Consider the following 26824-nt stretch of genomic DNA (forward strand, 5'->3'; position numbering starts at 1 on the left):
TGCTGTCTTGCAAGTGCCCTGTGAGGTCTCCAAATAATTTTTGCTCAGTTGCTAGCACAAAGAGGAGGATGAACTGTCTGCCAAACACAGACCTCGACAGAAACCTTTGATAATCGGGAAGTGGAAGAAAAAACTATGAGAAAAAATTAAATTACATTTAAAGAGCGTGTATTGGTTTTGGCAGACTACTGAAGCATGAACATCCCCTTTAAACTATCAGTGTGCTGCTTTGGATTGTTTTAATGGCATTTTTAATGTAGTATTTTGTGTAAATTAATAATTCAGTGCTCAAAGGCAGGAAGTGACAGGCTACTCCTAACCTTTTCTTCTCCCAGTTTTAAAAGGCTGAAGAAAAAACTGAATGTCTGTTATCTTCACAGGGGAAGCTTGTGTACCTTCTCTAAGTGAGAGCCAATTTATGCATACTGGTTGTGTAATTGACAATTTTCACATGCTCTATGGAGGCTATTTTTTTTTTTCTTTTCCACAATAAGCTGTTTTTCTCTACACAGTATGACAGTAATGAAGAACAGTCATGTTCCCTTCTATTTTTAAAAACATTTATGATAAGTGGACTTGAGCGTGTTAGTGTTGAACAATAGAGACTTGCAGTTGTTAGGAGAATTTGCTGACAGAGTCTGAAAGTCAAATGAAAAACAAAAGATACCAAAGGCCAGTAGGAGAACCAGACCTCAGAGTTAATGACACTTCTGATAAAATAAACCCTGCAAACACAAATACTAAGCAGGCTATCACGGTACTTGTCAACTCAGTATCGTTCTTCAAAGTTCTCTTCTTTGTAGTTATTGTGAAATGGATCTAATCCCTTGGCAGCAGGCATGCTGCCATACATTAGTATGTTCTATCTAATACTGTAATGGAATTTGAGAGACAATGAATATTGTTTTTAGATGGACAGTTCTAAAGCAGTTTGTATCAACTGTCTGTATGGCTGGTTGAGATTTTCTCATGGCAGGCATTACTTGATTTCCAGGAGGCTTATAACGTACTGCATTATACATGTATTTTTAATTCTTTGCTATTCAGAATGTTCTGCTGTTAATTTCACATTTCCATTGCTTATTGAGTTTTTATTGTATAACAGCTATTTCAATTCTCAGTTCAGTTCCCCTCAAATTTTTTTTCTGTAGTTCATGTATAAATCTAATTAATACTTTCACATGGAACAGCCTGTGGAGTGTGAATGCAAGATTCATTATCAAAATTTATTAACTGTCTTCTGATTATTTTTTTCAGAATAATTTTCAACTTTGAGGTTTTTGCTCTTGTCCAGTGTTTCATATTTCTACCTCATGACATATTATATGCATTTCAAGTTTTCATTCACTGCTGTATTTTATTTGATAATAATTCACAGGTAAAGAACACCTAGAGAGATCTAGATCATGTGCTTAACAGTCCTAAACCACTTTCCCGATGTACAGAAAAATGTTTTCCATGTTGCCTGACGATTTCTAGTGAGAAAATACTTCTGCTCTAAACAATAATAGTGGCAAACTCAAGTTGGGATTTTTTTCCTGGGTATGCTTTTGTGAAACCAGGTTAATAGCTATCATGATATGATTATTTCTTCTGCTATGGAGATAATATCTGAAGTGTATGAATATCTTTCCTGCATGGGGCACATTATGTACCTATATTTGTAGTTTCTTATATTTAACCACAAACACAACAGTTTTTTATTCCTTTCCGCTTCTAGTTCCTGCACTTCACTATACGATCCCATTTCAAATTCCCTTGCATCAGTTTTCATTCATCATTATTTTCCTTAACTACTTCTACAGAACTCTTTTCTTGCATAATAAAATGGCTCAAATGTTTCTCAGCTCTTTCCCACTGCCTGTATGCCTGCATTACATTTCTTATGTTGTTTCCCATCAGTTTTTCATGCATCTATTTTCCTGTCATACCTAGAATGAGAAAACATTTTTCCTAATTTCTGTGTAGTCCTTAATTCTGTCTCATGCCTGAGCTCCCAAGCAGCAGGGTGGAACAGGGTAAACGGAGCTGTTCTTGTGCCTCTGATGTCAAGCAGGTTTTTTTGACCATACTTTAACCTATTTTACATGAAGTTAATTTCACAGTAAAACTCTTCTTGTACCTCTTCTTCTGTCAAATGGAGTATATTTCAACAATGATTCATCCTATTTATTTCACATGAAGCAAATTTCACAACAGCTCTGTGAAATCCAGATGCCTGCTCCAGGGTTGCCGAACTCACTGTAGCCACATTCATACAATACAAAATGAAATATATTCAAGCAAGATGTCTGGGAAATTGCTACACTGTGAAGCTCAATTTCAAGTCTCACTTCACAAAAATAAACTAAGAGTTCTCATTAGTCTGTTCATTATCCTGGTAATAATGCCTACTGGAACAAGTCAGACAGATATAAAGGGTCATTTTGTGTAATTATTGAGCTTTTAAGCCCTGCACGATAGAGGCATTGAAGTACATATTTTTTCCCTGTGTTTATATGCTCACATTTTTGAAAGATTCTAATAAGGCAAAAGAAGAAAGACTCCAGCTTCACAGTGCTGTCTTATTAAGCACAAAGAATTAAGATTTCACAGAGAGAAACCAGAGTTTCTATTTCAGAGCATTAGGAGCCTCTCAGCAGTGTAGAATTTCTGCATCTAACATTTCATTTGCTGGCTTCTATTTTAGGTGATTCTAGCTTGATTGAAGAAGAGTCTGGCTTCTTTAAATTTACATTTCTTAACAGTGGTTCAGGATTACAAGGTTCTCAAATTGTTAATTTGTCTTTTCTATTTTTCCACTTCTACCTTCAGTTCCTTGTGTTTGCTTTTCAGCCACAAATATACATGGATCTTTTGAGCAAGCCTTCAACAGAGTAACAAGGAGCTGCAAACTGCAGTGTCCTATTCTGCCTTAAATGCTTTTCCATGTTCTTCACTAGAGCTCTGCATGTACAATATTCATTAAAGTTTTGCCTTGCTCCATTTTGCCCTGTGACTGCCATGATCATGGCTCCTCTTCACTCACATTGCTGTGAGGAGAGTTGTGAAAACACCACAGTAAATCTGACATCAGTTTGGATGTTAGCTCACTTCTGCCTCAGAGGAAATAAGCAATACCAAATAATACCCACAATATCACTACCTGTTTCTTTTAGGTATTGAGTTTTCCCCCCATGCCAGCACAGATGTGAATGTCTCTGGTGACCAGCAAAAATAGTTAAATTAAAAATAAATAGATGTATTGCTATTACCATCTAGAAAAACATACTTTAAGAAGAAAAGGCAATTCAGTATGTGTGAAATATTTGTAGTATAGTCTTTTCTTCAAAATAAAAAATCAAAACAAACAGTCATTTACTTTCAAGAATTATTATTATCTTGTGACAGTACATTGGCTTGCCTTCACAGTCTTAAATTCTCTCTTGAAGATATCTGTGCATGCATGCATATACCCACGTGTATGTAGGTATACCCACACATGCACCCTCTCAGCACCTGTATAAATAAATATTAGTACAAAAAGATTATCCAGATTGTACATGTCTTCTGTGAAATTGGCCTATTTATCTGCCTGAGATAAGAAAGGAATGGCTAATACCTGAACTGTTGTTTTGAGGCTATGTTTGTTAACTTTGAAATTCATTGTTGGTTAAGATAATAAACTAATTAATAAGAGGTACCCAAATAACCTAGAATGTAAGGTGGTGGTGGTTTTTTTTTTGTCTTTAGCCCTTTCCTACAGGCAAAATAATTAAATAATACAGCAACTGTTGACATCTCCTTGTATTGTCAGGAGGACAGTCAGGTGTTAACATGTCAAATCAAGAGGTTTGCCCTAGTTTGGTTCTTGATATTTAAGACCTAATCTCATCAAAACTCTGAAAAGTACACATTTGTTTATGCTGGCCAAAACAGGTATGGTCTTTAGGGTTACAAATGTTTTGCATTGAGATTCATGCAGTATTAAGCCATTGATTTAGTCACAGTAATGTTTTTACCAGCACAGATTATACCCATCAAACACAAAGTCCAAGAATTATTATATCTTTAGGTTCATCCTTTGAGGTTTTCTGCACTGTGTGGCATGTAGTCTATTTTTTTAGAATAATGTTTTGTCATTTTGTTTCATATACTTAAGGAGATGATGCTTCTGTTTTGCTCTTTCCTTTTCTATTACACCGAATTCCCACAGTAAGAATTTTTTATTTCTCAGGGCAGAATATCATCATATTACCCAATTACATTCCATTATTTTTCTTCTATACCTGTCAACTAATTTTTCTTTCTTAATGGATTTCATATATGTCATGTACACATACATGAAATCAATTTTTTTCCTGATACCTTGGCTGCTATGCAAACAAGTTTTGCCTGACTTCTGTTTTGTGCTCTTTCATAATGAGTCATGTTTCCTTTCTTTTTTAAATTGTATTTGTGAAATTTTACCCAGTTCTTTGTAAGTTTTGAAGGCAGAGAGTTCCCAGCTAAATATAAAATTCAGTTTTCCAGACACTGTTCTGAGGGATTTTCAGTTTTTCTGTTCAGAAAGTAACAGAAGAAAAGTTTTATATGTTACTTTTGTCTGTCTTGGTTCACTTCACTCTCATGTCTAAAATTACTGCAGTCCTGGATTCAGGTTCAGGGTTTTTAGTGGGTGAGTTTCAATCTGAGGTCACAAGGCTTTCCTTTCTGACATTGAGGTTAATAGATAATTCATTGTGGTAGTAGAAAGGGTAGCAGTTTTCCTCCCTTCCATTGCCAAACCTCACTTTGCTTGTATTGCTGTTGGGAGGAGGCACGTGCTGATTTACTTTTTTCACTGTTTTATTCTTCTTAGAGGCTGTGGTTCAATTTACTGCATTCCTTGGAGGTTTGACATGTCAATTAGATGTTATCGACTGTAATAGAAGAGCAGTTGCTGTAAATGTGAAGTTTTTACGAGTGGGCCGTGAAATTACACCCAGGGGAATGGAAGAGACAAGTGCGATAAATAGCGTTAGTGTACACACTACAAAGAAACTGATTAATAGGGAGCATGTTTCTGCCTCATATTTCTAAAAGAATTGCTTATATATTTGTTTTTAATCAACTTTTCCATTGGTATGAAAAGTTACATAATAAAAGTAGCCCACAATCTGTTGTAGATTTATGGGGACAAAAAGTCTTCAAAGTTGAAAGCCTCCCATAATTGTATTATTGGTTTGTTATTGCATTGGATAACTTTTCATATCTTTGCTACCAGTGTGAACATTAGGAGCAATAACTATTGGTAACAAGTAAGCACAAAAAACCCAGTTCAGCCTCTGGGATTATGCAGACTTGTCATGTGCACGTGTGCTCTGATGTACACAGAAGATGAGCTCTCAAGTTACTCCAGTTCACAGCCTTTGTCTGCTGTCAGCTTCATCTGCCACTGCCAGTCCCCGAGGGTGTGTGTGTAGGTATTACATGCACAGTTCTTGCTACAACTTAGAAATTTGGCTCATGGCATTCTGCCAGTTTCCAGCAAATTGCTAATAATTTAATTTCATGTAAGATTTTAAAATATAAGCTATATTTTGGGGAATAAAGAAAGACGTCTTATTGAAACTGAAAAAAGGTGTAGTAAGCAAGTAAGCTAAATTATATGAGCTTATTCAGTACAGAAATTCTAGCAGTTGCCTACATTGGTATGTGGAAATATTTGAAAATTGATTGCTTCATTTACATAGAAAGATAATTATTACATTCAATTTTCCCGTTGTTCAATTTGACTGTATTTTTAACATTTACTTCATGTAATACTTTTTCCAAAAAAGTAAAAATGTCAGCACTGAGGCTTTGAAAGCAGGTGTTACTATATGGAGTCTTTCAAGTGGGAAGTTTTATAAAGATGTCAGAAAGCCAGTATAGACTTTATGAAATCAATTATATGTCAGAAGTTTTTTTCTAATAGGTCCATTTTGTCAAGCCCACATTTGGTTTCTACAACAAATCCTGTGCAATACAACATTTGTAGCATTTTAGTAAAGCATTCTTGTAGAGGACAGCTATTTTGTTTGGGTTGGTGCAAGGGATCAAATCATAGAAATTATCCTACAAATAGCTACGAATTTAGTTCACATGCTTTCTGAACTAAACAGAAATTATACAATCCTTATGGGAAGTATATCTACAGTAAAAACTTTTGAGGGAAAGTTTCCCAAAAGATGTCCATGCATGTTTTTACTTGTCAGTATATAAAGCTATTATGTAACAAATACTGCAACAGGTGACTTCTAGTATTTATTATTCTTCTCATGTTTATTCTAGACTCTTGTAATATTTACACACACCGTTTTTAGTACCTCTGTTAGTACTTAAAGTCCTTGGCTGTTTGGTGGTTTTCAGTTTTTTTGCCAAGATGCCTAATTAGGTCAGTTTTGCCTCCATCTCTGAGAACAACAGATAAAAAGTTGTTACTTCCAGCTTGGACTTTCCTTGCTTCCTAGGAGTCCTATGTTTCATAGGCCACCTTCTGAGAAATTGCCATCATGGTCACAGCATGAGATGGAAACTCAATTTTAGTTGAGGCAGAGCAGTGGTAGAATTTATCTTAATTGGCTTCAATTTATAAACCAAAATATTGATGACCTTTGATTCCTAACAATATTTTCTTTCTCATGCTTTGTCTTCCCCCCTCAGTAGCTTGGGAGGCTGGGTGGCAAGGGGTTGGCTGAGCCAGCTACTCGGTCTGACTTCTTTAAGGGTCTGTCTTTCTGAGTTCCTATGTTGAAGTACATCTGTAACAGGAGAGGGAGTATTCCCTTCATTGTTCAGTACTGTTGTGGTGGAAAACATGGGTTTTATAGGCAATTTATAAGGTAGCTGTAGACCTTTTTATAACAAAGAGTATCTGTATAACAATTACTTTTATAACATTTATGGTGTGTGGTTCCGTGTTTATTTTATAAGAAATAAGAAAGGTTAGTATGGTATTCATTAACAAAGCAGGGGGTGTAACATAACATGCAGAACATACTGTGGCACTCCTTATAAGCTTGCTTATCTGTGCACACAATTTTATATGGCAGCATCCCATGCTGGTTACAATCTGCCTTCTTTATATCAGTACAGTCATCACACTAGTATATAGAAAAAGGACACAACTCTTCTTTCATTGTCTTGTTACCTGCTTTTAAAAATTCCATTAAAAAATGCATAGTCACAGTTGAAAAAGTCAGCATCCAAATAAGCAAAGAAGTGTTTCATCACTTACTGTAGAATAAGGCATATGTAGACAAATATTGGAAAGTAAAATGGAGATTAAATTTGCTTCACGGTCTGCTTTGCCTTTTTTTGTTTGTTTGTTTTTGTTTGGTTGGTTGGGGTTTTTTTGTTTGTTTGTTTTGGGGTTTTTTTTGTTTTTCTTGGAGTGAGGAACAGAAATATGGTAGTTCTATGTCATCTTGGAAAGTGACGAGACATGATGTGCGCATTGAAAACATACATGCTTAGCCTAAAGCAAGCCTTGATAGGAATATGGTATGGTTATTACAGCTTGATGAGTATTAGTTACATGTAACAGCTTCTCTTTTGTCTGACATCTTTGGCCTGAACTGGGTTTCGGCTCTGATCAGTGCTGCTCTAGTAAGCCTATAGTGTGGTAGTATTGTGTAGTGCCACTGGCTCATTAGAAAACCTCAATAAAATATAAATTTCCCCTTCTTTATTTGTTCTTTTTGGAAGAGAAGGAAATAATGGGAAGAATCACTATTTATGTCCTATTATGTGTAATACATCTTTAGGAAGATAGCAGCTTTTCTTAGAAATAACTAGGAAAATATTCTAAATGCTTAGAAAACTCATTATGTCCTTTAGGAAGTGAATTGCTATTTTGGAGCTATAGATAGTTTAATGAATAGCAGGGTATTTGGTTTACCTGGACATCAGAATTTCTTGCATTCTTCTTGCAATAGCCTAATAAGGAAAAAGACAAGAAGAAATATGAAAGCAGGATGATTTCTAGTGATCTTTTTTCTCTCTCTGAATAAAGTGTGGTGAAGAGATTGTGAGATGCACAAAGCCATCAGGTTTTCAGCTGTTGCTGTTGGAGAGGTGAAAATTCTTTGCCCAAGAGTCTGTTTATATGTTTAAACAGAGAAAGTGATTTTCATTGCAAGGAGCTCTAAGTGAGACAGGCAGAGTCAGAGAATAAGAGAGCAAAAGATAATTATCTAAATTATGTTCAGGCTATTACAGAAGACGAATATAGTTAAAATGTAATTAAGTATGACAGGCTCACAGGATGCAAGCATGGCTTTGGAATGCTAATCATCAATTACTGCATCTCCTTAGGGGAGTCAGGCAGAAAAAGAGTTAGAAGTCATCTGGCTGAGGTGAGATGTAGAGTGTTAAATGCTGTAGGACTGTAACAAGGCTAATTTCTTTTTTAAAATGGAGCTGCTAGCCAAACAACTTCCAGTGCTGCATTTCAGCTTGAGGATCATGGTATAAATCTGAGTAGGCTGCTAGTCCTGGGTCTTCTCTTTGAGATGGAAACCTCAGCTTGATGCAGTGATGTTGTGAAAGTGATGACCAGAACTGCTGCAGACTGATCCAACAAATCTAAAACAAATCAACCAGCAAGACAGGTGTCAAAGCATAAAAAATATCAACACTGCCTGAATATTTAATAAAGCTAAACCCTGAAAACTATATTTGTTATAGGGTCACTAATAAGCTGTACAGAGACACAAAAAGTCCAAAAGACAGCAGTGTCATTTTATGAGAGAAGTAAATTCTGATAGCTTCTTTATGACTGTGTCCCAGGTAAGGACAGTAAAAGTATTGCCAACAGTTTGAAAGATTTGTTTGTTTGGCATATGGGGAGTAAAGGTGAAGAGATGCCATCCATTACACAGGACTATCTAATCCCAGGCTAAGAATGAAGTGCTTTTGATCTGCTTTGATGCTGCTGTTCCTGTTATAGAGTGACTTATGTGTGAATCATTGTGAGAGCAATGTATAAAGTTTGGAGGAAATTTTTATAAAGACCATCAAAAGTGATTTTGAGAATAGAAAGACAAGCTTGTGTGAAGAAAATGTAAAGTAAGCACACAGGCGTGGCGTGATAAGATAATAGATAAATGATGTGACTACAAAACAATTTGCAAAATAGAATTTCTACAGAGAAAGTGAAATTATTGAAATAGTACCAGCAGAGATACCTAGTAGTAAAAAGGGAAAGTTAGAATAAAACTTGAGGATTACCTGTGATGTCTTTAATTGAGGAGCACCACTGAAAAATTATTATGGCTCTATACATTAATAGAATTCTAAGTCAATTTGTTATATCAACAACAAATGCAAAAAAGAGATCAGATATGCCTTGATAATGTTCTGTCAGAAATCTCTTTTCTTATAGGGGTATAGTTACATGCATAAATTATCTCTTTGCTGCATAATGCTGTCTATACTGTAGAGGTATTGCCTTGCATATATCAGCATTCTCAAACGTACTGTTACAGTCAAATCCATGTGTTTTTCTAGTGAAGGTTTGCCTTACTTATTTCAAAAATTATTCTTCCCAATCCACTTGGCTTGTTTTCTATTTGGCTTTTCTCCTTTTTGCTAAGAAAATAAAATGAACCACCTAATTTTCTCCTTATGCAATTAAGTATTAATTCTCCAGTGGCAATATTCTTGCATTTTAATAATGTGCCTACAAATTGTAAGTAATTTTGACTTTCTTTTTCCAATGAGAAAGGAGTAAAATGGACACATACCAAAATATAAATATTCTTAGGACTGAATTTGCTGAAAATGCTATCTAAAACACCCTCAAGATTTTTTTTTATTTTTCATTATATTTTAATATTATTAAAGAAGTAATTGTAATACAATCCTAATAATGCCATTGTAGCAGAAAGTAAGGACTTGCAATGCAGTGAGAAGTGAACAAGCATAGGAACTTCCTGGAGGAGTTCATCTGGAAGTATGTCATCAAAACAATCTTCAGAGACCTTTTTGCTCAGTCTTTCTTACTATCTGTTGTGCTCTTCAGATGTATTCCCAGATAGATGCATCAGCTTCCCTGGTATCACATCATGGCACAAACAGTGACATTTATTGCCGTGCTTGGAAATTCTGCACTGAGCTCTTGCAGTGTGTATCTGACCAGTGCTCAGAAATGGTAGAAATAAATACAGACCCACTTCTGTTCTATTTTGTGGTCTCTAATTATTATTATTATTATTGTGGTCTTTTCTTATCACAGAACACAAACTCTACATTAGTGTCTAGGGAGGCACAGGCTCTTCTTAATAGCTTCTTTAGGATTTTAAACTCTTATTTAGTGCAGCTTTAAAATATTTTCCAAATCATGAGAAAGCAAACTGTTTTTACATCATAATTCTCCTTGCATAAAGTTTTAGTGTGTAAATGTCAAAGCATATGCATAATGCAAACTATGGCAATGTTTTGTTATGAGAAGCAGTGCTGTGATCATCTCTTTATCCCAGCCTCTCATCTTTGGGACATTGTAGTTCAAGGTAACAACTCTGTTTGCCCATGGAGATTGACTGACCATACTAGAGTAATGTTAGAAGGGATGTCAAGAAGAGTAATTATCCTGTTTGGGGGAAATGCTTAAATCATAACAATCTTTCAGGTCTTGAAACAATCAACAAAATAGTCTATTCCCATTTTATATTTTATTTAGAGCATGAAGAAACAACCTGAGCTTTAAAATAGAGATATAGCCACATAAGGCATATAAATAAAACATACCATCAGGTAGATAACTGCCTACCTCTGAGGCCTGCCACAAACCACACCTGTCTGTTGTCATGAATGACTCTAATTACACCCATTACCTCATGGAGTAAGACCAGTAAACTATTTAAAAATAGGATTTGATTTGATTTGTAATCTTCTTTAAGCAAATATAATGAGACAGCAGTGATAAAAGTAATAGCCAACTAAATTAAGCTGAGAAATGCTATGTTTGTGACAAAAGTTGTCCCAAGAACAAGAGAAAAATCAAATGTCAGACAAGTAGTCAGCGATGAAGCTGTTCATACTGCCAGGCTTTGGGGTTGTCTGCTGGCAGTGAGTGGTGTTCTATTCCAGTTTTACTTTGGTCCCTTTTTCTTACATGAACACTTCTGAAGGTATTCAGAACCCATTCTGGAAAACTATCCAGCTTTTTTCCATAGTAAATTAATCAAGTTAGACCTAACTCAATTTTATTTCTGAGGCCTTTTGTTATAGAGTCTAGTTTGGCTGAGACGCTAAGTTCTGGATTTTTTTTTTCATGTTTTATGAATATAAAATAATTTAAATTTTAATGTGTTCAAGTATTAAACTAGTGGAAAACTGGTGCCCAACTGAAACCTCTAGTTCCTGGTATTCTGTTTATTTGTTCTGTTGTACTGTGAGCACAGAGTTATGGTGTCCTTTTCCTGCTGTGTATTAGGTTGCTTGAGGTGTTGCACCTCGCTCAGATCAGATGAGTATGAGTAAGGAACAAAGATTATAGCGGTCCCAATGTACCTCTAGTGTTCTAGTCTAGCCTGAAAATTATATACCAGCTCTGGAAGAGTGGTCTATTCTCCTCACTGCTGCTGTTTCAGCATGGGGAAATGCTCGCAAACTGAACTGCAAATGGTACTTTGTGGCATTTTTAACTTCTGGAAGGACCTTGGTCCACACAAAGAAATCTTGGCTCCTCTTACTCTACTGCTCCAATTAGAGTGTGAAAAGTTGGAGGTTTTAGGTAGTTTGGTGTCGGTTTTTTTTTTTCCCTCCTGCAGTTGTAATTTTCTTGAAACAAACTCTGGTGATTCCTGGTGAGAAGTTAATAGGAGAATGCACTTTTATTTATCTGACCTTTTTTTTTTATCTAATACAGTCTACATTAGTCAAGGATTTTAGGCTTTGATCCAGGCCTTTTTTCTTTGACTATTTTCTTAACTTTCAGCTTCAGTAGTATGATTGTTGTCCCTGCATACAAATTATAGTGGTATAAGGTATGTATGAAATTGCATAAGCAGAGTCAAGACACTTAAAAATGAGGAAGTGGTGCTGGAAATTCAGGCCATGAAAAATGTTTCTGCATTTGCCCTGTTAAGTGATAATAGTACATACTGTCACTTGAATGCATTCTGTATGTTTTATTGGAGGCTTTTGTGACTGTTCAATATTTGTACGTCTTTCTGAATTTTCTTTGTAGATCCTGGCAAACAATCACTTTTGATAAACAGCCTGCATCTTTTATCAGAATAGTTGGAACTCGCAACACAGCTAATGAGGTAAGGAACTTCTAAAAAACCCCATATTCTTCAAGGATATACTACAACACAGTTTTTCATATCTTGCAGTCAAATTGATAAGGCCTTCTCAAATGTACATACATCATCTTTTTGCTCTGGCAATCTAGCAAAACACTTGAAACTGTTCCTCGTTTTGACCTTTCCACACTGCCATCAAACACTCCTATTGGGCTTGGTTTTAAATTAATCCTGATTTTGATGAACAATTAAAATACCAATTTAATACACTAGAGAAAGGTGTATGGTCTCTGATATACTTGGATTTTATCACCCGTATATTATCTTTTTAATTAATAAAATACAAGAAAAATCTCAGTAGTCATAAGAAAATCTTATTTGCATAAGATTCACTTATAATTTATTTTCATACCTGGTAAATTGGTTGACTAATAGTGGCCAAACCAGAAGATTCTTTTCATTTTATACAGAAAAAGATATTTTTCTGTATAAAAAGAAAGTGCAGTATTATCCCATCTTTGTTTACTTGTGCTTCTCTGTTTTGTAGTCATTGTGTATTGTCTCAGATAAAGTCTAGATTTTACTCTTGACTTCAATGAAACAATTTACAATATGTGAATTTAATAGTATATGTACGTCTTTGTGAGATTAGGACTTTAAATGACAACATTACAAGAGGCACCAAAGGCCACAGTTTGTGTGCATAGACCTGCCTGTCTATATCCCACTCGTGTAGCTCACCACCAAACATGGTACTTGGATGCTTTACACTGAGCTTGGGGTAGCACTACTACATTTGGATTAATTAGAATGTGTCTGCTCCAGAGGTGAGGTTTTCTGATTGTATTTAGCATTTGGGGTTTAGCATTGCTGGTTCCTAAGCACTGGGAGCATCTTCCAATGGCATTGTCTGTTCCCAGTTGTAGTGCAACTCCTGCAGACAAAAGCAGCAGCAGATATCAATGTCTCAGCCAACAGCTGGAAAGTAGCTGACCAACCAATAGAACTGGGAAGACAAATTTTTATTTTGTGTCTCTGAGCAGTCTCTCCCACCATGTACAGTTCAGCCTCAATGAGTCCTTAGAATTAAGTGTCAGAAGCTGCCTGTGGGGTAGTACATGTGTGAAGAAGGCTTCTTCCATTACTGATCCATATTGACAGTCTTGTTTCCTCTCATGCCAGTGTTTGTAAATTCCCAGCTCTCTGTTAAAAAAGAAGGAGGTGCATTGCATAAACTTAGCAATGCAGGGAACATTGCTTTCAACTTTGAATTCTTGAAGGTAGCTTTAAGCCCTGAAGAGCAATGGCCTTTTAGCCATAATTCCAATTTTAAATTGGTTACTATTTCCAAGGAATTTAATATCCTGTATAATTTTTATACAGAGCACTGCATAACTGTAGTGAAGATGAGTATGAATAGAGGTTACAGCCATTCATGTAGTGTCTCAGTTGAATTATAAATACATGCTGTTCTCCTTTGTCTGTTCCTCTTTTGTCTGTAAAATCTGCATCCAACAGTAATTTGGTTTTTATTTTTTAAATTATTTTTTTTAATGCCTATAGAGGAGGAACACTGTCAGTGTGCACATATTACCAAATTACATATATATAAAAGAGAGGGTCTGTAATGTTGTGTCATAGATTTTAGTCTTCCAAAGAAAACAGCAAGATATTTTTCTTGTTTACAAATTAAATAGGAAGAGTTTAACCAAAGTCTTGGTTTGTTCTATAGTCTCAGTAGGCTCTTCAGTAAGAATACAAGCAGTGTCCAGAATTACTTGCCCACAGCTGCTAGTACAGTATGTCAAACCATTTTCATTTTTAATAAAATATACAGCATATTCAGCAGCATATTCTTATCAATGAGTATTACTTTAATAGGTACAAAATATTCCTTACTTGTTCTACCTACACATACCTTTGAACTTTGAAACACAATCTGTACATCCCAAAGGGAAGAGTTGATTTTTAGAATTTAAAAGAAATCCCATAAAATTTCTCCATTTTGTGAATTCTTTAATCTTTTAAACTCGTTTTTTCCTCACCATGTTTTCCAAATTCTGAAAGACAAGTTCACTTAATTTTTTGACCTGGAGTTTGAATAGCTTTTGTTATATTTGAACATGACAGAAGTGTAACTTTCTGTTTTCTTGAGCTTACACACATCCACTTTTGCAGAGAAAAGAATTATTTTTCCTTGTCATCATTTATTTGTCAGATAGGTCACCTGATACTTTATGTAAGTTTTCTCTTGTTATTTGTCTCCAGTATCACTGACCTGGAAAAGACACCTAGTTGCTGATGTGAGAGCTTTATCTTACAAATTACTGCACCAGTGTATTTGTACTTGGCCTTCCTGCTTTGTGTGTCTGACCTCTCTCAAAATATCCATGAGAAGCAGAACATGATGTGGGTCACAGGATGATCCTGAACTGTCATTTTTTCTTTTGAGAGAAGCACATGCAAGATTGTTTGTTTTAGTGATACTGTTCTGAAATGCTTAATTCTGATACCGGATGAGGCAGCTGGGCTCGACTGTGCTTCTCAGACTTAGGCGTCTCCCACACGCTGTATTCTTAAATGCTGAGGTGGCACAGTAACTGAGAATCATGTTCCAAATTCACAGGCTTGCCAATATGTCACATGTTTTCACCATTAAGAATTTGATATGAAAAAATCAGTAAAAATGAAAGTTACAATTTAAGAATTGTGTACTTCTGACTTTCTAGACTAGTATTAGCTAAATTTCAGGGCTATCCACGCTATGTTTAAAAAAGCTGTATCACTACGTGTAGCGAGGTTTTAAATGAGAAACGCTATTATTGTGGGATACAGCAGAAATACAGAATCTTCTGGCTCAGAGACCTCCATCACATTCTGTGCTTCCTTTCAAGGAAAGCAGCATCTTACAGAGCTACACGGATGAGAGAATGTTCTTTTCTGCAAGGCCTTATCCTGAAAAGTGCAGCTGGAAAAATTACAATAGCTGTTACTTTAAAAAACAGAGGAGTGGGATGAGTACAAAAGGGACTTTTCTAGAAGTGTAGATAAATACAAAAATTGGCTTCTCATGAACTGTAGCAGATGGAGAGAATGCATGCCAGTATAGGAATTAGTTCAGCTTTAGGACAAAAACAGAAGAAATGCAGAGGAAAACCATTTTGTGCACGTGTGTCTATGTGTGGGTGCCTGTGCAGATTTGTAATCTGTTCATATATATGTATATATAAAGGCATAGCAATACATCTTTATGTGAGCATGAGTGTATGTATAGAAATACAAGCATGTATTGCAATGTATCTGAATAAAAAACTTACACTGGGGGGCACAAGAAAATAAAATGGTGGTTAAAAAAAAACCAAGCAGTGACTGAAAATTTTTTAATTCATTTTATGTATGCTGTCAGAATTCGAATTAGCTGCTACATCCTCAGAAAAGACCTGGGGCTACTGCAAACATGTCAGTGCAGATGTCTGCTCAATGTTCAGTTGAGCAGGGATGGTCAAAAAGAGTAATAGGATTTTAGGTTATATTGGAGAAAAGATAGAAAATATAATATTCTGTAGTCTTGTATGAATATGTAGTATATCCATCTTGTTTATGATATTTGATTTTGCCCACATTAATTTGAAAGGGTCTGGGAAAGTGCAGTTAAGATTATAAGAGATTACCTTTCTTTGTGAGAAGAGCTTTAAAGACAAGAATAATACAAGATGTCATAAAAGTATACAAAGTTAAGACAATAACTTTAAAATTCAGGATTTAATATTCATTGAGCTTTAGCTTTTAAACTATAATGCATGGGAAAACAACAAACTTAATGCAGTGTAAAACAATATTTTTATTTAGTATGCGTCAAAGTTGTGCAATTCATAGCAATACGAAATCATATGGAAAGAGGCTTTGTAACAATTTTAAAGAGTTCCTCCCCCTTCTCCTCCCAGGCTCTTCAAGAAGAAGTAGAAGTAAGTAAAGTAGAAAGTAAATTGGAAAAAAAGCTTAAGCACATGGTCCTCTTACTCTAAGACACAGTCACCTGTACACTGGTCCCAGGTGTTGTTTGAATCATCAGAAAATGATCACTATTTCAAAAGGAATATTTCATCTGATGAAGCAGCAGCCTCCTTGGACACTGAATGCCTGTCTACATACTCCAGGACATGTCTGTAAAGCTGCCATTGTTATTACAGCAGAGGGCAATCTTGAAATAGAATCATGTTGGTAATGATTTAAATTTCATTTCTAGTGTGCATGAACATTCAGCCTCTTGAGAAAGTGATTGGATCATAAAATGTGTTTAAGACAACTAATATAATAGTTGTTGTTATCCAATAGCATGTAGTAGGTATTTCTGGTAGTTGGCAAAGGAAAAAAAATGTTTTCAAATATTCCTATCCGTTTTGGAACCATCTTTCTGATTTTTAGTGCTATATGTAAAGGTTGGTATAATTTGAAGGCCTTCTCTTGCTCCAGTGTTGACCCTGCCTAATGTTTATTGCCCATGAGTAAATGCTTTTGACCTCATGGTGAAACATTCTATTTTGACTTTGTCGCTGATCTGGCCTGCAGACTTCCATATAGACTTCCATGTAGACTCCATCTTACTTTGATCATGTTTTTGTCAGCATTAAATTGTTTTGCTTTATCTTCATTTTTTGTTCTCTACAGGTGTTTCACTGTGTGCATTTTGAGTGCCCAGCACAAAACAGTACCCACAAGGACGAGAGTAGTAAGGAAGTAGCAACAACAGAGGTGGGGACTAGTGGACAGTAGCTTGTTTCTTGCCCTGTTGGAGCTGCAGCACCTGCTTCCCTGCATTCCCCTCCTGGATCCACCTCGCATCCTCAAGTTCACCAACCATAAAGGAGGTTGAAAGGGAGCTTTTGCAGCCCCACTGACATTCTATGAAATTATTCAGAACCTTCTTGTGTTGGCACCTTTCTTTCTCTATGAATGAAGGGGACCATGTCTGAAAGCTGGAAGTATTGAAATGGAAAAGGCTTTCTCCCAAGGACACAAAGAGACTGTTGCACTCTCCTCGATATGTTCAAATCAGGCTGGTCTCCAAGGGGGGAGAAAATAGGTCTTCAATCTTTATCAAGTACCCCATTAACACCCTACCTCTCTAATCTAACCAAGGCAAGGACAACAGAAGGGAATAAAAGGCAGAGCTACAGTGGAAATCTAAAATTACTCAAGCAGAATGGAAAGCATATGAAATAAGTATTTGTTCCCTGGAGGCTTTTATTAGCAAAAAAATTGTTTGTGGAACACATCAGTCCAGAATATATTTTATTTTTAAGGTGATTCTTTATCCGTATTCCTTTGTAACTAGTAATCTGTTTTCTAAATCATTTTGATTCTGTATTCCATTTAGTTTCCTTTTTTTGACTATAGCAAATGCTGTACAGTAAATTAAGGAAGTATCAGACATGTTTACCTGCTGAGATGCAAATTCTCTCATTCATCAGTGGGATGACAAGAAAAGCATTCATGATATCAACAAACTAATTAATGTATCTATATTAATCTTGACCTTAGTTGACTTTTCAAAGTTCAAAATTGTAATTTCCTACATTCAGAAGGAAGTTTCTAAATCAAACATCCATCTTGAAGAAAATTGTATTTTTTCACTCCTGAAGATGATTATTTAAATTTTGCCTGCCTAAGACAACTTGCAACAGAACATCAAAAATGTTTGGTTTAGAAAAGTGGAACTCCATCTGGTCACAACAAGCAGTTGTTCAAATACCAAGAGATGAATTTGCAGGTAATTTACATTTTTCCAAGAAGTTGTTTTACAGCCTGGAGCTAAAAATTCAAAGACTGTGTATGCATTAACATTTCTCATGATCTTCATAAAATGTGATGATTTTGTACTGTATTGTAAAAGATCTGATTCTTTACAGTCACAGAATTCGTTATCTATCCATATCTGTCTGGATTACATTGCCTGCTACTTTGCTTATTCTGTTTTCACACTTATGATGATGTAGTCTCTTACTCTCCAGATCTGCCTGACTTTTAGGAAGGAGCTCCATGTCGGTTTTTCAGTATGGGATAAAGAGATTTTGTATTAAGACAAACGCTGGTGTAATTGGCAAAATTGATTAGGACACTTGCTCCTCCTCACAAAGTATTTTATATTGGAAATGTCAGCTAACCAGTTTTATGAACTTGGAATTTCCTGTGGTGATAAATAACCTTGTCAGAAGAAAACAAAGCTAGTGCAGGATAAATACAGTTTTCTATTACATAACCATAGTGATAAAATGAGTTATATCAACATAGCAAATTGTATCTTAATTTATCACACTGCTTAATTTGAAATAATTTCCCTGTTGGATACTAGCTGTGCTAAACCCAAGAAGAAATACAATCATTGGTAGCAATGAATCAGAGGATATTTCAAATAAGAAAAGCATCCTTTTTCTTTCAAATAAAATTGATTAGGCTTTATCAATAATATTATAGTATTTTTCATTGCCAAATTACAATTTACTTCTGACATTTGCATACAGTTCCCTCTTTTCCCACTGCTGTGTTCTGACTTGTGAATGTCTGTTGGTGAAGATGGGTGCCCACTGTGCTGTATAAAGCTTCTAATTCATGTGCCACAGCTGCCTTTGACAGTGTGGAGTTCTGAGGCAGGATGCTGCATGTGCCAGCCGTTTCCCAGTCTGCAGGGCTGATTACCTTATTGCTTAACAGCCTTTGGAGCATGGAAGAATTGAGACCAGCTACTGAGGACACCACTCTCATGTTTATGCATAAGTCCAAAAAGTTGGAATTTTTTTCCCTTCAAAACCGGAAAACTTTTTCAGTTGCAATCCATGCTGGAATTACTGAGATGCCTGGAGCATATCTTGCTTTTGATAGATAAGTCTTTGCATGGCAGTGGTGGTATTTCTTTGCAGTTCCATCAAACCAGTCTGCTTTTCTCAAACTGTGGATAAGCAAAGAGCATAACTTCCTAGCTGCTAGTATTTAGTAGTCACCACTGTAGAGAATGTTAAAACAACTAAAATCAAAAAAGGTTGTGCCATCTGTTCTGAGCCTAGGCTCTCAGAGAAAGAATGGAATTTTTCCATTTGTAATCTTTGATGTGCACAGTTAATTTTTATGATACAAATAAGTCTTGTAGGCTGTAACCTATGGAACATCTGTTTGATCTTGTCCTGTAACTCATTGTGGAAAAGAAATCTCTTTATTTCCCCATGACATTCACTCTCTGCCAAGAATCTGGATGAACATACCTGAAATCCCCAAAGCAAAAACTCTTGAGGTCCTACAGACCCTTCAGTTTCCCACCCCCATAAGTCAGTAAAAAGAAAAACCAACTTTGCATTATCCTTTCATGCAGGTGAATTTTTAGTATTGGACTTCTTCTCAGTCACAACTGGCCTTTCTCAGAGTCTTTATTTTGATTGCTCTGAGAACCTGGCATCAGGATGAGCCCAGTGAGCTCCCAGGCTTTTAAGTCAAGCCCTGCCACAAGCCCTTCGCACTTTCAAATTTACCCTCTTTAAATAAAGATACAATGTTTACAGAGAGCTGAACTCCACTGGGTCTTCTAATACTGCTCACCACCAAACACCCCTAATACCTGTATTGCCTAAAAGAGGTCTTTTGTCTTAAACATTGTGTTAGCAAGGTATTAGTAGTGACAGAGGAGGATACAACACAGAACTGATTTGTGGTTTTCTGTGAATGTTCTCATTGTTCTCATTCTTTCTAATTATTGTCTGTGTTTGTTGACTCCCAAGTTCAGATGTACTTCCTGTATATTCCTCTGAAGTTTTTTTTTTTTTCTTTTATTTTTTATCTTTGCTTTTCTTTTCAGGGAAGGTAACTTGTGCTGTTATGGTGTAGTATCAGGGTTTATCAAAGTGATGAAATGATGTAATTATTCAGAACTGTGTAATCAGTCTTACTCTATTTAGAACAAGGTTAGAGCAGAACGGACCAGGCACTCATTGCTTTCTTATCAGAAACTATAAAATGGATGTGTTGTTCGAGTTCTGCATAATGGAAATAACTATACTGACAATATTGAGCCATTGATTCTATTTGGTACTTCAGCATCTTTAAATTCCCCAAGCCTCCTTTTCTCAATTTTACTTCCATAAGTTGAATTCAGGCTTAGACTTAACTCACGTGGAGCTCAGCAAAGGCCTTTCTAAAATCTTTTTATTTAGTTAACTTTTTCCAAATGAAAATAAAAGGGTTTTTATTCACAGAATGTAGGGGGAAATTATTATCTAAGGAAATTAATTTTTGAAGTGAGCAAACATTGTGCAGCTTACAATTTTTCAAGATACTTTTCAAGTCATTTCCAATCAGCTTTAAAACAAGTTCAAATGGCTGCTAAATGGAATTACAATCAGAGAAGTTAATGCAAGTCTAATGTAAAAGACAATACAGAAAAGAAATTGCTAATTTTGTTAGAGTAAGAACTCTTCTTCATTGCAGTTTTCTTCCTTCAGAGCTCCACTTCTTTCTTCTTTTCTCCATGAAAATAGCTTATTCATTATGACAGCTCATGTAAGAGCTCAGTGCTTCTCAGCATTGCTGAAAAATTCAGTTTAATGTATCTTCATCTTTACTGATGACAACATGAGAGAATTTTCAGTTGAGTAACTGACTTGATGAGAGTTGGTTTCCATAAAAGAAAGCAAAAGAAGTCTGTAATTGTTTCAGTCTAATTAAATTTTCAGTACAAAAATTAGATTACATAGTTATTGCCTTTCTTGTCTGATTGTTGTGTTATCGTAGTTCTAGTTATAAAGTGACGCCCACTCAGAGATGCTTAATAAGGGCCTAGAACTTTGATTTCACAAGCTATAGATTGCATTTCTCTATGAAGATATTAATTGGCTTATATTTTGACAGGTGTTAGTCTACTGTCAAATAAACAAGTGAATGCATTGGTAATTTTGTTGTTGTGACTAGAGTAGTAAGCAAGTGATAGAGCCAGTAAGAGTTAATGTATCCGAGAGTAAACGTTTAGGCTTGTGCGTCATCATATCAGTTGCCAGAGGACTAAACCATGCTTCAAAAATAATTGTATATCCTAGAGGATGCTTGAGGCCGGGTTTCCATTCCCATCTCTCAGTTAATGTTTCTGTTTAGGTTAGAATCGTTAGTTCTCTCTGAACTGATTGTTGTTGTTGTCAGTTGTACTAGTTAACTCATATATATATATATATATATATATATATATATATGGAAGCTCCACAAAGCTTTTTCCAGGATACAGAAGTAAAGGTCCTGGGTCAAGTTTTTGGACTATTAAATACACATACATACATATATATACACACACACATGTATATATATATGTGTGTGTGTGTGCATTAAATTGAGGTTGTTGCTAATTATTTAGGTTGCATTTAGAATATGTTCTAAAGTTCCAAAATGAAAAAAAAAAAAACCTCTCTGCAGGCAGGTGTGAAACGCTGCTGTTGTGGTATGGCAGGATGCTGGTTGCTTTAAAAGTGCAAATGTCTAAAAAAGGTATAGGTGAAGCAGTCCAAAGTTTTTGTCCAGTTGTTAAATATTGGCGATTTGGCTGTAGTGAGGTATATATAATAAAAAACAAGTTAAATGCTCATCTCAAAGATGAATGCAGTCCAAAGAATACAGATATTCCTCCTAGCTACCTTGTCTGCCATGGTTTGCAGTATTTACAGAGTGAATCTTCGTAGGACTTCTGTCACCTGCTGAAAAAAAGCCCTGCAGTCTTTTTGCCCTTGCCAAGCTTTTGTTGCAAAGCTTTGGCTGACATAATGACAAAATCCTACTCACATTCCATGGTGGAATCTGGGTCTCTGAATGCTTACATGAAAAGTTTTAAAATCACTCTGCAACTTTCTTTAGATAAAGAAAGCCCAAATTAAAAACTGCAGCATAGAATGAGGAAACTACAGGTTTCTATCATATGCCCACATTCTGACTGCCTGTGCAACCACATACCTGTCTTATCATACATACGTGTTTAATTACCACAGCATGTCCAGATGGTGGAAGTGAAGAATGAGCTCCGTACACCCATGACATTGTCCATTTTTACATAGCCAGTCATTAGAGAAGTACTTCTCCTACTGTTCCTTGCAGCCTAATACAATAATACAACTCAGTGTTCTGAAGAAATTGTAATTGATTCTTTGCATGAATGTAATGGAATTGAAGTTCAGATTACTAAATATTTGAATGAGTGGTGGCATCACTCTGCACAGGTGTAAACATGCCTCTCTAGTGCCTCTTACTACTTTAGGCCCTGGGCTATCACAGAGGAGGAAAGCTGCACTGTTGGTAAAATGAACTTTTATTCATCCTTTTTGTACTTATCATCTTGGCACATCTGTTCTCTTTGTGCAGCTGCTCAGTTAAAACAAGTTTCTCATCATTTTCAGAATTAATCCTCTGACTCCTGAAAATCGGCAGATACACATGAACATCTTTAGTCAATTATATTAAGCAGTCTGAAGAATTTAGAAAATTAATCTAATATGGTCTTTTATACCAAATTCTGCGTGTTCAAAAAGTACCAGCCAAGTCCTGAAATACCAAGTGAGTTGGACAGTATTACTGCTCAGATGAGGGTGTCTAAACTATGTGCCCTGTAGTCCAAGTGAACAGTGGTTATCACAGTGTCTTTCTGTAGAGGAATCAGGGAATCACAGAATTATTGGGTTGGAAGGGACCACAAAAATCATTGCGTTCCCACCTCCCTTCCATGACAGGGACACGTTTCAGACCAAGTTGCTCAGAGACGCATCCAAGCTGTTCTTGAACACTTCCAGGGATGGTCATTCATAACTTCTCTGGGCAGCCTGTTTCACTGCCTCACCACCCTCACAGTAAAGAATTTCTTCCTAATACCTAATCTAAACCTGCTCTCTGTCAGTTTGAAGCCATTCCCCCTTGTCTTGCCTCTACGTGTCCGTGTAAAACATCCGTCTCCATCTCTCTTGTAGGCTCCCTTTAAGGACTGCACAGACACAGTCAGGTCATCCCAAAGACTTCTCTTTTCCTTCATTCATGTAATTTGTGGTCTGCTATTGGTTGTCTTTATACTCCTGAGCTGTAGTTGCTAGGTGGCAAGATTTGTGGTTGATATCTGGAATCCAGTAAGTGTGTTTAACCAAGAATTTTTGTCTTTACTCAAAACTTTCAGCTTGTGCTTTTGAAACATATTCAGGCTACAGAATTGGCTTTTAGGCATCTTCTATAGCTGTCTGTTGGATTTTTGAATTATCTTCAGTTGCTAAAAGATGGTAAGATTCTTCTCAGGAATTTCTCATAGAGATTTGTCTTGCTGAAAAATGGCTTTTGAAAGTGGCAGGTTCATTGCTGGAGAGCAGGGGTGGGTTTCTTCTGCTTCTACAGGCCAGGATCCTCTTTGGGTTGTTCTCTGAGTTTGTTTTTGCCATTATTAATAACAAGGGTGTTGGTGTTGCATGATCTGGATCTGTTTCAGAAATTGTGTTACTCATTTTGAGAGATAAATACTTAAATGAATGGTTTTATGCAGTAATAAAAAGCTCATGAGGGTTGGATGATTAGATTAGAAATACCTCTTAAAGCAAGAGCTGGAGTTGCAAAAAGAGCAGTTTGGCAGAAAGAAAGACTGGTATGGAATTACCTGGCTGCATCTGTGCATATATAGCAACGGAAGTGTATGTGTTAAGCAAGCTGAGTGATCATTTGCAAAGATGTGTTTCTATATGACCTTTTTTTTGCTAAAAAAATCGAATTTTATTAAGGAATCTATCACTTATCTGAATATGAGCACTAAAAGAGAACACAGGAAGTGAGGCTTTAGTAGTTTTTATGGCAAGAGCAACACAAAGACACAATTCTTGTGGTCTGAGCTAGTTCTGTTTGTCCCCAATCTTTCCAGCTCTTACTTTCTCTACATGCTTTCCCCAACCTGCTTGTTACTCCTTTTCTTTTCCTCCCTACATAGCATCATATCACTGTTGCTGGGGTGTTCCCTGTAATTTTCCTCTGTATTGTAATGTATTAAGGAATTTTTCAAAATTATTTCGTCTTACCTCTTTATCCTATGCTGAATAAAATATCATAATCCCCTTTCATTCACATCAGACTCAAAAGGCAACTACCACTAGGCTGTCAGGTGCTAGTCAGCAACATTTAGATTTGGCTCTCCATGGATGTGTGAAATAGTAGTCCTTTTGGGCCTTGTGCTTCCATGATCTGTTTACAGTCTGTTACCCTTAAGAGGAAAACAAGTAAGAAGTTTACTGTTGACTTAGGAAGTAGGTCAGGTTTACGCTGGCTTACATAACTTTAAATACAAATTTTAGGTATTTCTTTCTCACCATGGTACACCAGATATATGCTCAATTTGCTAGTTGTGCATTGTCCAAAGCATTAATTGTACTTAAGTGATCTTTTCTAAGTATACTGCATCATCACAAGTGAACCTTGAAATAATTCATAACTTTTCAGTGTCCCTATGTGAAGGTATTGTAGCTGTCCAGGGATCTGAACATCATACTGAGCACATGGGCTCATTTTGTGAAGTTCAGCATTATTTCACAATTTGGACCGCATGTCTGTTAATCTTGTCCAGTCTCTCATAAAATGTTCTTTCCTTTTTGCTTTGCTCAATGTCACTATTGTCTTTGGATTTTTTTTTTTAAGTGAATGTTAATGTTCAGAGCCAGGCTAAATAGAAGTTTAGCTTTTAGTGAACTTTTTCACTCATTCTCTGTTAGTGGCTCCTCTTTCTTGACAGACAGTAATTTAAATCCATTTTACACTATATTACCTTCCCCTTCTCTGCAGCAATTATAATGGTACCTTGAAATTCTTGTACATTAAATCCCTTTTCTTCTTTCTCATAGATGGTTCTAAACTACCTCAGACTTTGTTGTGAACAGGTACGAGTTTCAGCTACAGTTTTTAGCCTCTATCATAGTCTTGGAATGTTCTTTAAGTGCATGTGTATGTAGCAAAAGCAGCCTGCCAGACCCTGATTGTGTTTTCAGGAACATGGTCCCAAGTGAGACATGTAATTGGGATGAATTCACAGCCACACCTGTTCAGGCTCTCGCTGATACCTCTTTCAAGAAAAGCTTTTCAGGAGTGCAGCTTCTGGTATGGGAAGCGCTTCAACTTTCTCTTTGAAGGGACATGATGCTGCCTGCCCTGGACGACTTCCACCTCTCCATCATCGTGACAAGCATCATAAAACTGCATCATCAGGCCTCCATCCCTGGCTGCAGGATCCATGCTATTGCATTGGACTGTGCTCATCATATGAGAATAAACCCCACATGGCGTGTTCTGATGACCTTGGTGTCATTTTATTGTCATTTTATACTGTGGCAGATACGCATTACTGACCCTTTGGGCTAATTAGGTTTCAGGTAAAATGGTGGTTGCAGATTGTGCAGCAGTGATCCAGTTGATAACTTTGGGAATTGTCTGGTTTTGTAAGTTATCCATTGAACAACCTGGCAAACCTCGTTAGTACTGATTTAGTTTTCACCAGCAGACATGCATATCATCAAACAAGCATTTTATAACATGGAATTTTCTATGAGCATCCGGAAAAAGAAGCATCCCAATTATTTTCTTAGTAGCAGTGTGTGTATTTGTAACAAAAGGTTTAGAATTATTAAACTGCTGTAAGCTATTTTGTGCATGCTCTGGCATAGTATTAACAGTTTGTATTAACAGCTGATAAGCAGAGGGCTGTGGCACACAAGGAAGGCTGGCTGTGGATTGTTTCAAAGAGCAGCAGAGTGCCAGAGTGGATCCAGGACCAGACAATGCTCAAAGCAAATAATAAAGTGAAACTTGTGCTTTGTATTTATTTCTTTGGGGATTCTTCTTCAAAGTATTTAACTTCACAGGAAAATATAGAGTATATTTAAAATAGTAACAATTAGAAATACACCTTTTCAAGAATGAGAGAGGTGTGATTTGAAAAATAAAGTGATCTTTTGTGCTTCACTGCTTGTCTGTAGTTTTATTAATATAATGTTAGAACCTGTCTGATGCTGCTCACATATTTCATGTGTGAGTAGAAGACTTTGGGCAGAACTGTACTGATTTCTCATCAGAGCAAGGAAGTTAATAACCTCATCATTGATATATTAACTCATAACGACACAGTCTTAATATCAACATAGAAAATGGGGGTGATTTTCACTGTGATTCCAGGCCACCGGGTATCCACAAAGCTACTGCAAATGTTTGGACCAACAGGTGCTGGGTGTTGCTACCATTATGTGCTGTTACACTCTCTGGATGAAGTGTATGAATGAGTATTTCCCTTTATTTCACAAAAAAAAAAAAAAAAAAAAAAAAGTGAGACTTGGGATTCTGTTTCCTAAAAACAAACCAAAAAAGGCCTGATTATTTAGAGGCTTGTAGCTGATAAACCCGTCAGACTGCCGTGAAAGGTGGGAGCACTGAATGTTTGATTCATGAATATTAGACCTTTATCTTCCTGGCTTATCAGCCTCACACATCAAATAGAATTTTTGTAAGCCTTGCCCATCTTTCAGAACTTCATACCCTAAAGCAGTTAC

At 36.2% G+C, this 26824-nt stretch overlaps 1 protein-coding gene across 2 annotated transcripts in view; it reads left to right on the forward strand.

Annotated features, from left to right (window-relative positions):
* BTBD9 (BTB domain containing 9) overlaps positions 1–26243 on the forward strand; it is a 115303-nt gene extending 89060 nt beyond the window's left edge. For both annotated transcript variants that reach the window (XM_041477285.1, XM_041477284.1), the window contains exons 11-12: positions 12197–12275; positions 16923–26243. In XM_041477285.1, coding sequence (XP_041333219.1) covers positions 12197–12275; positions 16923–17027 — 184 coding nt within the window. In that variant the 3' untranslated portion in view covers positions 17028–26243. The remainder of the gene's footprint in view (positions 1–12196; positions 12276–16922) is intronic.
* The last annotated feature ends 581 nt before the right edge of the window (positions 26244–26824 follow it).

Source organism: Pyrgilauda ruficollis, unplaced genomic scaffold (assembly GCF_017590135.1).
Source record: "Pyrgilauda ruficollis isolate IOZ18807 unplaced genomic scaffold, ASM1759013v1 scaffold4, whole genome shotgun sequence".
In the NCBI taxonomy this organism is placed as follows: domain Eukaryota; kingdom Metazoa; phylum Chordata; class Aves; order Passeriformes; family Passeridae; genus Pyrgilauda; species Pyrgilauda ruficollis.